This window comes from Streptopelia decaocto (genome assembly GCF_964273445.1).
Source record: "Streptopelia decaocto genome assembly, chromosome: Z".
NCBI lineage: Eukaryota > Metazoa > Chordata > Aves > Columbiformes > Columbidae > Streptopelia > Streptopelia decaocto.
In genome coordinates this window covers 24,150,626-24,166,126 of record NC_138657.1, presented here as the reverse complement: position 1 = coordinate 24,166,126, position 15,501 = coordinate 24,150,626, and the positions used below count along the sequence as shown (strand labels likewise).

Below are 15,501 nucleotides of genomic sequence, written 5' to 3'. Positions count from 1 at the left end.
TATTTAAAGCAACACCTAACGGCAGAGACTGAATTTCTGTCTCAAAGTATTTGAAGGCAGTTAAATGGCAGAAGAAAATGTATGTCTCCCAGATCGTACTTCCCACTGAGGTTTCTGTGAAGTTCCTGACACAGAGCTGCTTTAGCCTCACAGAAGCCAGCATCGGGATCTGAACTCCTTTGGTTGACTCATTTCACAGATACGGCAGAGGACTGCATGATCATTTAGTTAGACCAACAGTCAGTACAACTGGTAATGTGCAATCACAAGCCCAGAATTTCTAATTAAGCTGCAGCAGATTTTCAGTAAGACATCATATATATACTAGATAAAATATCACATTAGTAAGAAACACATCTGTAAGAGCATTGAGCATTTGTCTTAATCACTAACTATTAAAAATCTTACATCTTAACGTTTTAGGCCATTCTCCACTGTGTTGAGTTACATGCATGATGCACTCAAGTCTTGTCTTCACCCTCTTATTGATAAATTATTTGAGCTTGATAAGAATCATTGTAAATTGTGTTTCCAGCATTTGTTCAGAAAACAAGCAGCGAAGACTCATTGCTCATTGTCCAAGAGTATACTTTTCGAAACATCAATACTAGGCACATGCACATGTCATCCAGGAATAGTATCATTGCTGTCCTTAAAAAAAGTGTGTATGCAGCGATTAGAAACAACACACACAGGGATGCAGACAGAGAGGCACAGGCACAGAGTTCTTGTTAGCAGTGAGAGCAGAGCCAGGCAGAGCTGAGCTCTCTTTAATAACAGTTCTCAATTTATATGTTTACAGATACAGGGCTGGACCAAGATGTTAGACAGTTTTTTTCAAAACATGTTATTCTAAACACACCACACTCACGTTGTGACTGTCTTCAGTCACGTTCCCATGCATATTTTGTGAGCGGCATTCTGACCCACTCATTCACATGTTCAGGCCCAACATTCACACATCATACATATAGGGGCGGTTTTCCGACCCAAGATATCATTCTCACTGGCCTGGGCTATCACTTCTTACACTCATAAAAAACATACTTCTGTATAATCTGTCCAAGGCCCTTTAGCTGGAACTGCTGTTCCCACAGTATAAACCCACTTTCCCTGTTATCCCACTGCTTATCTATCAAGGAATAATACATGGATGGTGAGAGCACCTTCTTGAAGTTGTAGGTGGCTGTTTACCTTACATCTTAAATCCTTTTTACCATTAATGTGTTTCTGGACATTTTCTCTTGTTATATGCCTTGCACTTTCAGTCCTAGGTGCAAAATTTTATGCATGATTTTATATAAAATTATATTACAAACACACTACTTAAATAGATTTACCTTCAAAGATGATCCAGATCACTCTGTCTCTGTTGCCATCCTTACTTCCAGTTCCACTAATTTCTGTGTCACCAGATTTGACAGTGTGCTCTGTAAGAATGTAATCTCAACTTTCCTGAACTACGAGGAAGTGTTATAGCCTCCTAAGATTTGAGACTTAATAATTGCACACTCTTAGTAATGGTTTGTTAAACAAAATAAGTACAACTATATCTGTTAAGCCGTCATAATGGTTTCAAAGTACAAAATGACATGTCAAATCTCCTGTTAACTTCCTCATGAGAGGCTAGGATCAGTTTGAAATTATGTTCTCAGATCAGTTCCACATACTCAATTACTTTATTTGCAACTGAGGGAAGCTCATTCATAATACTGCTGCAGTCAACACAATCTAGGTGTCTTTAGTGATGAAGTTGGGGGTTTAGTTTAGCAGCAGCTCCTCAAGTCCTTTGAAGTACTGACACTAGAAAGCTCCATAGATGTTGGTTGGTGTCCTGTTCTCCTTAAACAGTGTTTGCAAATATATTGGACTTCTCCAGAACCTTCCTGTCATAATGTAAGTTTTCTGTGATAACTTGAATTACGACACTCTGCTGAGATTTCCTGTAAGACCCTTTGCAATTTTCACAACCTTTTTCCATTTGTTGCCTATTTTGCAGTCTTTTGTGCACAGTGTGTCATGTGTCTCTGAACTAACCTTCACCGTTGCAGAAGGACTGAGTCAAATCTCCTAAGACAGTAACAGGAGTAACTTTGTGGGGGGTTTTTTTTGCCTAATGCAAATCTTTTCATTTGCTTTGTTCTTGAATAGGCTTTCTTTTTCCTTCCCAGGCTTCCCTAGATTTCACTGGACTAACTCTCTCATTTCTGCCACATGATCTCATCTGCAAAATATAACTAGCCACTCCCTCTAGTGGTTTGGCCTTATCTTCCCAGGTTTCTCTTATAATAAATACATAGTGGGCCTTGCATTCATCGACTCTAGCACGTTCAAATGGTGAAAAGCCCATTGGTACCGCAGGCACTTACTTCCCTATAGACAAACTAAAATAGCAGCCATTCATCTGAGTCTGATCCTGTATTGTTAATGAATTTTCACAGCATGCATTTCAGTATTAGATTAAACATTCCTGCAGTGCCGTCTAAGGACGCTATGGAGCGATTTTTATACTTCTGTCTCAAGATAATAGTTTCATGAGCTCGAAGTTTGTCCTCTGGAAAGTTATAATCACCTCTGACATACCAAATAAGCAAATAATGGGACCAGGGGTACAATAGCCTGATGGCTTTTTATGGTTCTTAGGGAAAAGGTTTCTAGGTATCAAGTAGCACAGATGTTTATTGCTGAGGTAAAGGCACTGTGAAACAGCTCCAGGCTTGAGAACTCCACATGCCTACAGGAAAACAGGGAAAAACTCCTCCGTTCTAATAATGGAATATGAGGCAGTCATAATTTTCTGACTTATATGTACCCTGCTTTTACTACCCTCTTTTGTCCCTTGAGAAAGAGTGGGGACATACGTCTTTCCTTCATCCTCCAGAACAAGTCCTGTTGTCTCACATCCCACCCTCTTACTGTTCTTCTCTCCCTCCTTCTGCCCCAGGACATCCTACCATTAACACCAGATGTCACCAGGCTATTGGTTCATGGATCAGAGGGACCTGAACATAAGATAAAAATAAAAAGACTGCAGTAATCCAACAGTCCTTAAAATCTGGGTATGAGCACTCACAGCCAACACCTCTTCATCTATTTCCTCACGAGTTCTCTCATTTCTACAAGTTCACAACATTCTTAGAAAAACAAGTTTCCTGGTCCGTCTTAAATCAGCTCCTTGCTCCTCTCCCACCCTCAGAATTCCCATAACAGCATATCCTTCTTCAGTATCACTTTTCTCTTTTCCCTATAAAATGGAAAGAGAAGGAAAGGGGACAGAAGTGGATTTGCGTAAGCCCTGGGCTCCTCACACTCTCATCAGTCTCTGGGAAGGTGAATGATTAATTGAAACCATCTGCTCATGGCCTTCTCTCCATGTGGTTAGTTTGATTCTGTCACATATGTTCACACAAAGTCTAAATAAAACCACCGTCTTCTCCCCTGCTTCTTAACAACTTGAGATAGAAGCAATGGTCTTTGGCTTGAAAACAGCTTAAAAAGTAAATTGTGAAGAATCTGTCTTTAGTACTGTGTAAATGATCCTTAGAAACTTACCCGAATTATTTTAAAGCAAGACTTACAATCTCTCTGATTAGTTGTTATCTTAGAAAGAATGAAAACTTCAAGTCTAGATGGAGAGAGAAAGGGAGAAACTTGGTCTTACTAGATAACTGTGACTCTGCGAACTGATGTGTTTTAAAAAAAATCTTGGGACTTTCTGTAAAACTGCCCTATTTTTCTTTCTTTTTTGAAACTTAGAGAAGGTCAAATAAAAATATGAGGCAAAGGCCACAAAAATGGCAGAATGGAAAGAATTGTCTCTTTGAGGAATTATTCATCCTTCATGAATACTGAATCCCTGGGGTTGATGGTGTGCAGCTGAGGCCAGGAAGCAGCTGTTCTTTTCACATATACTCTCTAATTAATAAAAGAATTGTCATACTTTTTTTCCTAGACAGGACTTCAGGCAGGTAAAAATGCATTACTTTTTGATCCATTTGCTGGTCTTTTCATGCTAAGTAGGCTATTTATATAGTAGTGGTAGTATCAGTAGTAGTAGTAGCAGCAGCAGCAGCAGCAGCAGTAGTAACAGTCTTCATACAATCATCTGCAGACAGAACAGCCACATATGTACATATATTTCCATGTGTGCTTATTTCCTTCCTGCAGTTCTTAGCAGTAGCTACAACCTGTGGAAATTACTTACTTTCTCCTTTCTGTTCTTTGCTGACTCCACAAGACATTCTGCATCACATTTTTCCAACACTTCCCAGGGAGAAATCTGTCCCTACATTGACACATCCCTCTCAACATGTGAGCACTGATTCAAGGATATACAAGATGCACCAGGTCTGTAATAAGCCATTTGTACGGATAATTTTTGCATCCAGGGTCAAACGAACACACTATGACTGCCTTTATTCAGAATTTCTTTTTCATCATCCTCTTCTTCACCTTCTTCATCTTTTTTTCTTCTTCATCTTCTTTCATTTCTGTCTGTACATATACAAATCTTTGCTCTTTAGGATGGTGTTGTGGACCTTTTGCAGTTTTTGTGAAGGTTGCTTTTTGTATTTGTCTCTTAATAGAGGTGGCGTAACATGTACAATGATCATGAGGCATTTTTAGTTACCTTTCTTTCATTGCCTTGAAGGTGACTCTCATGTTGCTGCCACATAGTAAAGAAATAGGACTAGAGACAGACATCCTCATGGAGCCACAGGTCATGCCCCATGTAGAAAAGGAGGTGGTGCTAGAGGCAGACTACTTCTGTGCCTCTGCAGTTTCCAGAACATGCAGCTGGCAGAGAAACTTTGCTGTCTGCAGAACTAGAAGGGGGGAAGCTTCTCACTCTTGAAAAGGCTGCAATATCCTCAGCTTGTGGAACAAGGACATGCAGGGCTTCCCTGAATTAACTCATGTTTAAGCCATCACACAGGTCAGAGAAAAACAACCCACGCTCACTTTAAAAAAGTGCCAGTGATGATAAAGTGATGGAATTGTCTTGAATACAAATTTAACACAGTATGAATTATTCTGGTTTTGGAAAGAATAATAATGTAATCACAGCCAAAGAACAAGATTTATGAGCTCCTTATTTTTCACTGCAAAAAAACATACATATAGTCTTGTAAATTTTTCTTGTCTCACTATAGCCATCAGATGCTCCTGTGAATACAAGAAGCCCTTTTATATTGATTTCCTGTTCTTCTTCATTGCTTGAACAGGCATAAAATGACATATGTCTGTGATTCTTCTTATTGGTCTCTAAGTATATTTTTGTTTGTTAACTTAAAGAATCAATAAAGCTTAAAAACCAAATTCATCTCTGAGGTAAATTAACTAAAACTTCTGAAGCTGCACAAGCAATAAGTTGATGTTAAATATTTAATATGGTACACTCTTGAAAAATTTCTCTTGATACAGTCACAAATAAAAAAGTAGCAATTCAGTAAAGCATGACTGCTGAAGTCAGATAGTATTTAATGCAAAAAATCTTGTATTTAACATGAATTGGACTTCATATTATCTGCCTGCTCTTACTAGAGCATAAAAACATTGTGTGCAGCAATAATCAGAAATTATTTAAAGACGAAACTCAGAAGAAAATAATTCCATAATAATAATTCCCCTCAGAGAACAGATAGACAGTCTCTTTTTTCTGATAGCTCCACAAAATGCCAGGATCCATTCCTTGGCCTTTGGTGTCCTCCTTCTACCTGCTTGTGTTGATCAAGGTCAAAGAATAGGCCTTTGGCTGTCCTTCCTCTGTGCACGTTCTTGTGTAACTTCTCACCATGCTTGCAGATTAGTACCTGACAAAACCCCCAATGAAGAGAATATGACTGTAGTCTGCACGACTGAAGTCTGCTTGTTTCTGTCTGTGCCAAAGACTGTTTAATTAATACTGCAATGGAACCAGGGAGACGACTTTTCCTTCTTCCTTCTTCCTTCTTCCTTCTTCCTTCTTCCTTCTTCCTTCTTCCTTCTTCCTTCTTCCTTCTTCCTTCTTCCTTCTTCCTTCTTCCTTCTTCCTTCTTCCTTCTTCCTTCTTCCTTCTTTCTTCCTCCTTCCTCCTTCCTCCTTCTTCCTTCTTCCTTCTTCCTTCTTCCTTCTTCCTTCTTCCTTCTTCCTTCTCTCTCCTCTCTCCTCTCTTCCTTCTTCCCTCTTCCTTCTCTTTTCTCTCTTCTTTCTTCTTTCTTTTTTCTTCTTTCTTCTTCTTTCTTCTTCTTCTTCTTTCTTCTTTTTCTTCTTTTTTCTTTCTTCTTACTAAGGAGTCTATGTTTTCTAATCTCTGACTTGAAACTGTTTCAGAGCTTTTCTGGGATCCAAAGCGTATGTAATGCTCCACTAAATGAGATCCAAGACCTGCCAACTCACAACTGGTCTTTAAAACTTCTGAGCAAACAGCCGTTGTGTACATTGTCATGACAATGTTTGTTTTTATTCTAAAAAGAGAAAGCAAGAAAACTACATTGAAAATGAGCTATAAAATGCAGTACTTGCCCATTGGTATAAAATTCAGTCACTCTGGATCACATGATTTTTATTATCATGGTATATGTTTTATTATTTTTTATTTGGGTAACACTGTAAATTGAAACAGTGCTTCCAAATTCACTAAAAAAACATCCCCTTGCTAAGAAGCTGATGAAGTAATTTCGGTAGGTGGTAAAGAAGCAGCACAAGGTTAAAGAAAAATTACAGAATAAAACTCAGTAGTGGAAAATTCCTTACAATAAATGTTTCTGAAGGAAAGAGGAATTTAAAGGGACAGGAAAAAGTGCAAGTGAAACCAAGTAGTAAATGGCATCTTAGGTGCTGTTCAGTGTGTACAGTATTATGCAGGATTTGAAGAGTAATTGCAGTCAGAGATTTAAAGTGTTCTGATAAAAGCCAAATCTGACTTCTTTGAGATAAAAGTACACAATTTATTTAATCTGGAGAAAATCACACTAATCTAGGGGAAGGTATAGTCTGTTGTTAAAATACAGGAGTCTGAGATCAGGTGTTGAACCTGAATTTAAGTGGTAAAAGGCAGTACTGGAAGAGAAGAATATGCTCGACGCAGGGAGAGAAGAGCACAGGTATAAAAGAATTGAAAGGAGGTAGAAGATTAAGGAATAGAGGTGAAAAGAAAACAAATATGCTATTTTTAACAGGATTTGAGAATAAGTTGTATATTGTAAGCATAAGCCCTGAACCCTTCACCTGCTTTTGAGCTACTCTCATTTATATACTTCTCTGCTGCCTTTGCACTTCTTATCCATATGTTACAGATGCTGTGATCCATAAGTGGACATACAGGTATGCCTGCTTTACCCCTGACATTTCTTTTATGCAGAAAAATTGTTTAGAGTAGCTTTCTGCCCAGTCTTGGAGCAGAGCAAAGTAATTTGAATATCAATTTGATCTGGCACGTCTCTTGAGGTAATCATCAGAGCACATGGTAAAGTAAGAGATGTCTTTTGTGTTTGTCTATATGAATGTGGCAAAGCAGCTGATGAATTAGCCCCCTTCAGTTACCACCACAAATGCAGAAGTTCAGGTAAGGTGAGCAAGGGCAACTGACTGTGCCAACACCATTAAGGGAAAAGGCAGTGATCTTCTGGCAGCAAGACAAAGAGCTTGCAAGGGAATGGGGATTAAAAACACATATACTTGCTCAGCCTGAGTGGTTTGGCTGGCATGGAAGCAAAACAAGCTCATCCTCTAAGAAGAAAGGACGAGACAGTCAGCAAAGCAGCCGAAGGGTCATTTGGCATTTCAAAGAAGGGGATGAAGGGACAGTGTAGTGGCCCAGTAAATCTGACTGGAAGTCAGAGCCAGGAATTCTGAGTGCCCATTGCAGCTCTCTCTTGGGTTTACTCTGTGGCTGGAGGCTTGTGCTTCCAACTTTTTGTCTCCTTGTCTTCACATCAGCAAAATGTGAATGATGATATTCATAGCTTTTGCAGGTATTTTCTGATGCTTAATTCAGTAACACTTTTGAAAAATGCAAAGGCAGCTGGAAACATTACGCACTTTTATCTCCCTTGTTTGTACATTAGTAAGCCTTGTGTATACAATCATCACATTCAGTGTACAGATGGCAAGTTTAGACTGTAATTAATTTCATAAAGCCAGCAGCATGAGCATTTTCGTGCAATACACAGAACAAAAGCACTAAGCTTGCCCTATACATTCCTTGGAACCAGTCCCTGATGTCAGAGAGAGACAGATACTTGCAGACACAAAGGAAGAACCATGAGAGAGACTTCCTTCTATGTACATATATGTAGTGCCTAATAATATAATCTTGCTTTAGTAGCAGCAAATGACCACTCATAAATTCTTTGGTTTGTGTATGACAGCACAGGATGGTAGACTGGAGAAGAAGGAGGAAAATTACGATTTAATAGTAATCTGATGCCAGTTTGCACCCAGTATGCCTAACAGTTCTTCAGTGTGCTTACATTTGGGAGGAGAGGGATAGACCGAGTCAAGGCAGAGTGCATCCCTCTGAGTGTATTTATACTCATACAAATTCTGGACTGCCATAATATGAGGCTGAAGTGGGGCAGGGAGTGAGGTGGGGCGTGCTCATCTGGCCACAGTTGCTGCGATGCAAGTTTCTTTTTTAATTTCTTTTCCTTCCTCCCACCCTTTGCTTTTTCCCTTCCCTGCTCCCCTCCCCGCCCCCCCCCCCGCCTTTTTTTTTTTTCCTGTTACTCTATCTGAGCCTGAAGCAGCTGGAGGAAAACAGTGCCAATGAGAGCCTCATTGAACACTCTTCACAGGGGAGGGCTCCGCGTGTGGGCTGGAGAGTTGCTAATGGGGCATACGAATACCTGAGGTTCATGTCTAATTGCCATGGCAAGCCAGATTTCTTCACATGAGCTGGGTGCATTCATATCAAGGAGAGTCTTTCAGTTTTAATGTGCCCTAAACTTTCTTTCTCCACCAGACTGGACTTGGTTGCTCTGAAAGCTGTTCTCAGTCTGACCATCTACAATCCATCAGACACCTTAAGCTGCAAGATTTTCAGGGTGCTGTTTTGGTTACAGGTTCTTAACTGCTGCTCATCTCCTGCTGATATTGCACAAAACCTGCCAAAAGCCTTCTTTTGTAGATATAAATGAATCTGGATTAGTTTCCTGACAATCTGTCAAGAAATTTTAGAGCACATAAGCTCCAAAAAACAAGTTTTGTTTCCGTGACCATTTTTGTACAGACGTTTGTCTACTCCTATCCACATATGGTTTGTTTTTTATGAAAAAATTGAAGTAATTCAAATATACATTTCAAACGAGCATGCTTAACAGCCAGGAATAATTGCTTTGTCTTACACAAGGCTCCTAGTGCTAGCTCAGCATAGCTGGACACTTCACTTTTCTATTGCTAACATGAAGAGTACTCTGAAAGAGAAATAACCAAGTCTAGCAATTCTCATTTAATTTGGGATTTCTTTTTAAATTATTTGCTGTCTAAATTAAGGTGTTGATCTTGTATATTTGCTATTCAAATCAATATGCTCATGTGCCGATTTAAATGGTAAAGTTAATCTAAGTATGATAGTATCTTAACCCCACACTGCTCCCTAATCTGCTCCAACACCTTTATGTCCTCTCCTCAGCACTGCAGTGATAACACCCACCATTGCCAATCAGATATGAATATAGTAGGTGCTTGGAAGAGAGGTTACACTGGAAAGAACGTTGTGGTCACCATCCTGGATGACGGCATTGAAAGAAACCATCCAGACTTGCTGCAAAATTATGTGAGTATCCACCGGAGTCCAGATATGTTGCTTTGTTATTACCCTAAATAAATTTGCTGCTCCTGGAAAAATGGAGTAGGGAAGAAGGAAGGATCATACAAGGGAGAAACAAAGACAGCTCCCAGGGAGGAATTAAGACATCTTTTGTTAATCTGTATCGTTTTAGTTAAGACTATGTTCAGTCTGAACATATTTAATATCTGAATGCCACTTGTAACTGAGTCCTGAATTTCTGAAGGACTGCAACTAATCATAGGATATTTTTCTCTTTTCTGTAAGTATTTTACTTAATATCCTCACACTCTCAGATCTTATGAATGGAATACGCTACTTTTCAGTTAATGCATGCAGCTGAAGTCCATTTTTGGCCAATGCGTTTAGCTAGCAAGACAGCAGCTTTTCTCAAAGGCTGTAATTTTAGGCATATCCTTCCATGTATTTATTTTTAAAGCTATTTCTCTTACTGCTAGAAATAATATGAAAGGAAAAGGACATGACTTGTTATGATTCACTGAGTTAAAAACAGGTGTAGAATATTTTGGAGTCTTTCTAGTAAATCTCTCTTAACTCCAATGAGTTTCCTCACAATGTGTAATAGAGCTTTGTTTTCCACATCCCATGTTTCATGTCACCTCAGGAGGTGTCTGCTTGTGGTTCATCATACTTAAACAATTATTTTAATATACCTTGTAAGGATTGTGAAATGCAAGGAAAAGATGCTTCTCTGGTGTGTGACTTCATGTATTAGTGTCAGAGTTTGAAGCTGTTCAGAGCATCAGGGCCGCGCTGTGCTGAAGTGATTAGTCCTGAGCTTTGGGAGCAGGCATTACATGAAACCACACAACCTTGAGGACCTTATAATTTCTCTGAAATGAAGCATGCAAGGTGTATATTAACACAAGGTAAGAAAACAAACAAATGTGTTCGAATTGAGCCTGACTAATGAAGCTGACCAGCACAAGATGTGCACGTACCTTCAGTCCCATTACAGATGCAGATCTTGTATTATGGAAGAGCCCTGAGCGTAGGCTTTTTGCTAGTGAGCATATAATCTTGACAGAGCATTGAAGAGATGAAGGTGACAAAAAACATATTTAACAACCCGTCAAAAACTGTAATCGTGTCCACAGTTTAAAGCCATTTATTTTAATTTAGCCATACTTACATCTGTGTCTTTCCCCTTGCTACACATGGGACTCAGCTTTGAAATACATGAGGAGGACTGCACAAACACAAGTGACAGGCAGTTGCCTTATTTGGCAATGTATGCTTGATCCCCAGTGCTTGCCACAATTTTCATTTTAATCTCTTAAGTTATTTGAAAAAGACAAATATTATTTGACCTCCTCAATGAATGACCCAGATTGTATCATGTGTTGCCTCATCCCAGTACTATCCTTCCACTGATTTTAAAGTAGCTATTTATTCCCTTACCACCTCCTCTCTCTCTTTCCTCACACCAGCACGGAATTCCCCCAAAGCAGTACACATTGCTTGTTTGATGACAAATGCCTTCTATATGTCAGATTACTGCTGGTGTGGCTGCAAACAGGAATATTTGAGGTGGATGTGGTAGTTGGTTTTGAACAAAGAAGAGATTAAAAAGAGCTGCTTGCCATGTCAACACACAACATGCTACCGCATCAATTAATGGGAGCCATACAAACCAGCAGCTATTTACTATTTTCAGCTGTAAGAACTCTGGTAAATATAAAATATTGAACAAAAATACAGAGATATATTGCAAATACTTGAAATGCTCCAAGGGAAATGGTATTGAAGTTTATGTTGAATTTCAAGCTGTATTTTTATAACAAGATTTTAAAGAAAATGACCTTTTTCTTATTCCTCGAAACTATCAGTGAAATTTCAGTCACCATTGTGCAGATAATTTCTTGAATCTTGAAACATTTAGCAGAATCCCTATTTTGAGAATGAACTCTCTTAACTTCCAAAAGTTTCTTAGAAGAAATGTAGTCTTCTGGTTTAATGAAACACCACTTTTTATTTCCTCTCTGATATGAAACTATGCTTTTTCAGAACATTTGTTATCCTTCTTCCTTTTCAAAAAATAAAATAAAATATGTAACTCCTGTAATTATTAAATATATAATTCTTACCTAAAACATGCAATCATCATAAAACCACAGGAATGTTAGTTAACCTAATTACTCTCTTGTAGCAACCTGTTGAAGAACTTATAGGCCATATGAGTCAATGGCTAATTAATGAGAAACTGGTTTTCTTTCTCCTGTTGGCTGTAGGATTCACAGGCCAGTTTTGATGTCAATGGAAATGATTTTGACCCTATGCCTCGATATGATGCCAGCAACGAGAACAAGTAAGGCACTATGACATTCATGATATATTCAATCTAGTTCATCAAACAGAAAGTATCACTTCTTCTGTGAAAGTCTAGGAAACTTGAATTCTCATAAAGCAGCATGATTTGCATTTAAATCTTTGTGAAATACATGTTTATTTCTCTTCCATGCACACTGTATGGCACTTAATCTTTGAAAGCATTTAGAGCCATCCAAAAACACATGAAAACTATTTTGAGAGTTCTGGTCACATGAAATGAACCATTTTCCGTCCCTCTGCAATATATAAAGGGTGACTCTTACTTTTCTCACATGTTATCTCATTGATTTTCTGGGGGGTTATTATGTGGGACAACTGGCTTGTATTCTGACTCTCTTAAACTTCATAGACTTTGTGTATTGAAGAAACAGACAAGTTAATGGAGATTTTTTTTTTTCTCTCTAATAATGTCTTTTAAAGTGATGGAGACTGTATATGTAGAGATTTGATAGATACCTTATAAACCCAAAAGTGGTAATTCTGCTGGATTATAATATCTGCATCACATGACTGGTGGGAAATATCTCCACAAATCATGTATTTCTCCTTCAGAGCTCAGCTTCCTGATATTTGTCATTCCAGCTCGGCTCTTTGGATGTGCTTTGGTGAAGCCTGGGAGAGACACAGGGAGGGACACCCCACCTTAGGAAGCAGGTCACTTTTCTGCCCCCAGGAGTATTTCAGGGAGTTATTTGCTGGTAACATTTTTTCAACTAGGACTTGGCAGAAGGAAATAACTTGAATTAGGAAAAGGATAATCCTACCAGCTGTCAACATGCTTTCTTGAGGTTTGGTTGATTTTTTTTTATTGTGGAAAGCATTTAGTATTGTTTGCCTGCAGAAGAGAGACTACAAGAAGTGGAATGTAGTCCTTTACAGAACTGAAATGCATTTGGGTTTGTGTTGTCTCTTCCCTACAACACCACAAACTTTATGCAGAAGAAAGCAGCAGGTGTAAGCTGAGAATCAGCAGCAAAACTTAACATTGGTTTGACTGGAGAAGCCAGTTGGAGAAATCTTGGATCACACTTTGATGGGAGAATCCTCTCCTGGTCAATGGGTTCTTCATAACAGCAGTAAACCATGTCTGGACAGGCTGAAGAGCAGGGCCTTGTTACGCATAGCTGCCTGTTACATATAGATCTACTTGTCTCGCAGTGAATCTCAAGGAGCTGTCATAACTGCTTTCAGCCATATGGTGAAATAACTGTGAAAACTGAGGTCAACTGAACTGCTAAATACTTTTTTGGTCAGTCAGCCTTATCCTGCCTGGTAGGCTGAATTGAGAAATGTGTAAAGATTTAGCGCTTAGAAGCTGTATAAGTAAACATACATACACACACATGTATTTCTTAGTTGTGATGACTAGAAATACTGTTTAACATGGAAACACATTGGTATTAATTTGAATAATAATAATAAAAATAATAACAGTTTATTTACTTGGAACTGCAATCTTGGCCTGTGTTCTCATTCAGTTGTTCTTATTTGATGCTGTTTACATGCTGCCAAATATTTTTGTCTAGAAACAAGTACATGCAAGAGCTGTTTTTTCCCTTTTGCCTGCTAGGCATATCTTTCTCATCCTATTTTCATACAGAAGTTCAACTTACTGAATAGTATTTGCCTCTTTGTCACTAGAAATCTCCTAAAGCATGAGAAAATAAAAAGAGAAATTCAGTGAAACATTTTGTTTTGAAATGTGCAAACATTCTGCACATGCATCCTAGTTTAAGTCCAAGCAAAAAGGAAACACTGTTATGGAATAAATGGCAGATAGACCAACTTGCTGCATTGCCTCAGTGAAGTTAGTGATAATCCAAGGATTTCAGAGCTAGATGGTAGTATGGAATGTATTAATACTACATTGAAGTTGTTAGGAGATATCCCCAAGACACACATTCATTGACTGAAACACAATCAATTAATGCTCTTTCAAGGCCTTCTATTTTTCTTACAATTGAGGAATTACATGTGACATTGTTATCACCATTTTAGAAGTGTCCTGTTACTGGTGCAAAAAGGTCAGAATCAGCAAATGCACTATAAATTTCTGGTGGCTAATAAGAGAAATCTTTGGTTTGGCTTATGAGAGGTCTCGGGACTACAAGCAAGGTTTATAAATGTGCTATTATAGTTACTTGAAAATGGAGTAGGAACATAGGATCACAAATTGTTAGCAGCCCAGAGTATGTAGACATTGCACTCAACATGCTGCAACAACTAATTTGTGTGATTGACCCCTTCAGCATCAGTCTAGCTTTGAACTCGTTGTCTATATTACAGCCCTGTACAAAGTGTTGATAGAGCAAAACTGTGACTGCTTGATCACAACAAAAGAGCAGTCACCCCCATTCCTTATTTCATGTTTGCTCCTTCCCTCTTTCCTCAGCCTTTGTGCAGCTCTGCGGAGTGAACCACGCTGAAAAATATGTTGCCAACAACAGCAACAACAAATTGCATTTTCAGCCAGGTCAGGCAGGTACCTCATTCAGCTCAGCCTGAGGTCAGAGGAGAGCAAACCAGACGCAAGTGGGGAAAAGGAAGCATGGCCTGAACCTCTAACTGGCGGTGCCAGTTTCAGTGAACTAAGGTGACTGTGTGACAGTGTCCCAAGTGCCTACGACTGTTGTCCACAAAACTGAGTGTGATGGACAGGCAGTTGCCAGCAGTGGCCTCCAAGGAGTTTTGAGAAAAGATGTGTCAGTCAGCCTGGCCCTCTGTGAATACTCCTCAGCTGAGCTGATAGTTTGCATCACAGCACTTACCTCTCTGCTGCTGTCCAACCCCCCACCATCCCCACACACACTTCCAGGACATAGCCTGGCCCATTTGCATGAAGGTGATTCTGTCCTTGAAGTTGGGGCACAGTGAGGATACACTTGGACCTCACAGTTTAGGTGGGCTTTTAGGGATTCACCCACTTTGGTGCTGCCAAGAGTCACATATCTCCAGCTGTGAAACACAGCTGAATCTTTTTGTTTTGCTGGGTACTGAAGTTGTCACTTTCTTACAAAGCGTGTCCAGAGAAGAGAAGCTGGTTTCTATTTCATCCTAGTTAGAGTTTTATATGGGATATAAAAATGGACTGATTCATTTCTCTCCTGGGACTGCGGGATTTGAGTTTTCATACCACACCTCCCTGGTGAATACTCTCACTGCTCAAGCTGTAAGGTCCTGCACATCTCAATGTGGCGGTGGGAGGGCAGATGTTGATGCTGTGCTGTACTGAGCTTCACCATTGTTATCAGGAGGTATGGTGTCAGTGTAGAGTTACCTTTTGGACACAGAGGATGCATGAAACATGCTTTCAGTGCAAGATTACTTGGCAGCCTAACTTCTGCTTAAAGGCTCAGTGTTTCCAATTAGCAGATACACTG

General features: G+C 39.2%; 1 protein-coding gene across 1 annotated transcript in view; it reads left to right on the top strand.

Moving 5' to 3' along the window:
• The window catches only part of PCSK5 (proprotein convertase subtilisin/kexin type 5), a 193,029-nt gene that overhangs the window by 62,614 nt on the left and 114,914 nt on the right, over positions 1–15,501 (top strand). Inside the window, exons 4-5 of the mRNA XM_082075872.1 lie at positions 9,614–9,757; positions 12,022–12,098. Coding sequence (XP_081931998.1) covers positions 9,614–9,757; positions 12,022–12,098 — 221 coding nt within the window. The remainder of the gene's footprint in view (positions 1–9,613; positions 9,758–12,021; positions 12,099–15,501) is intronic.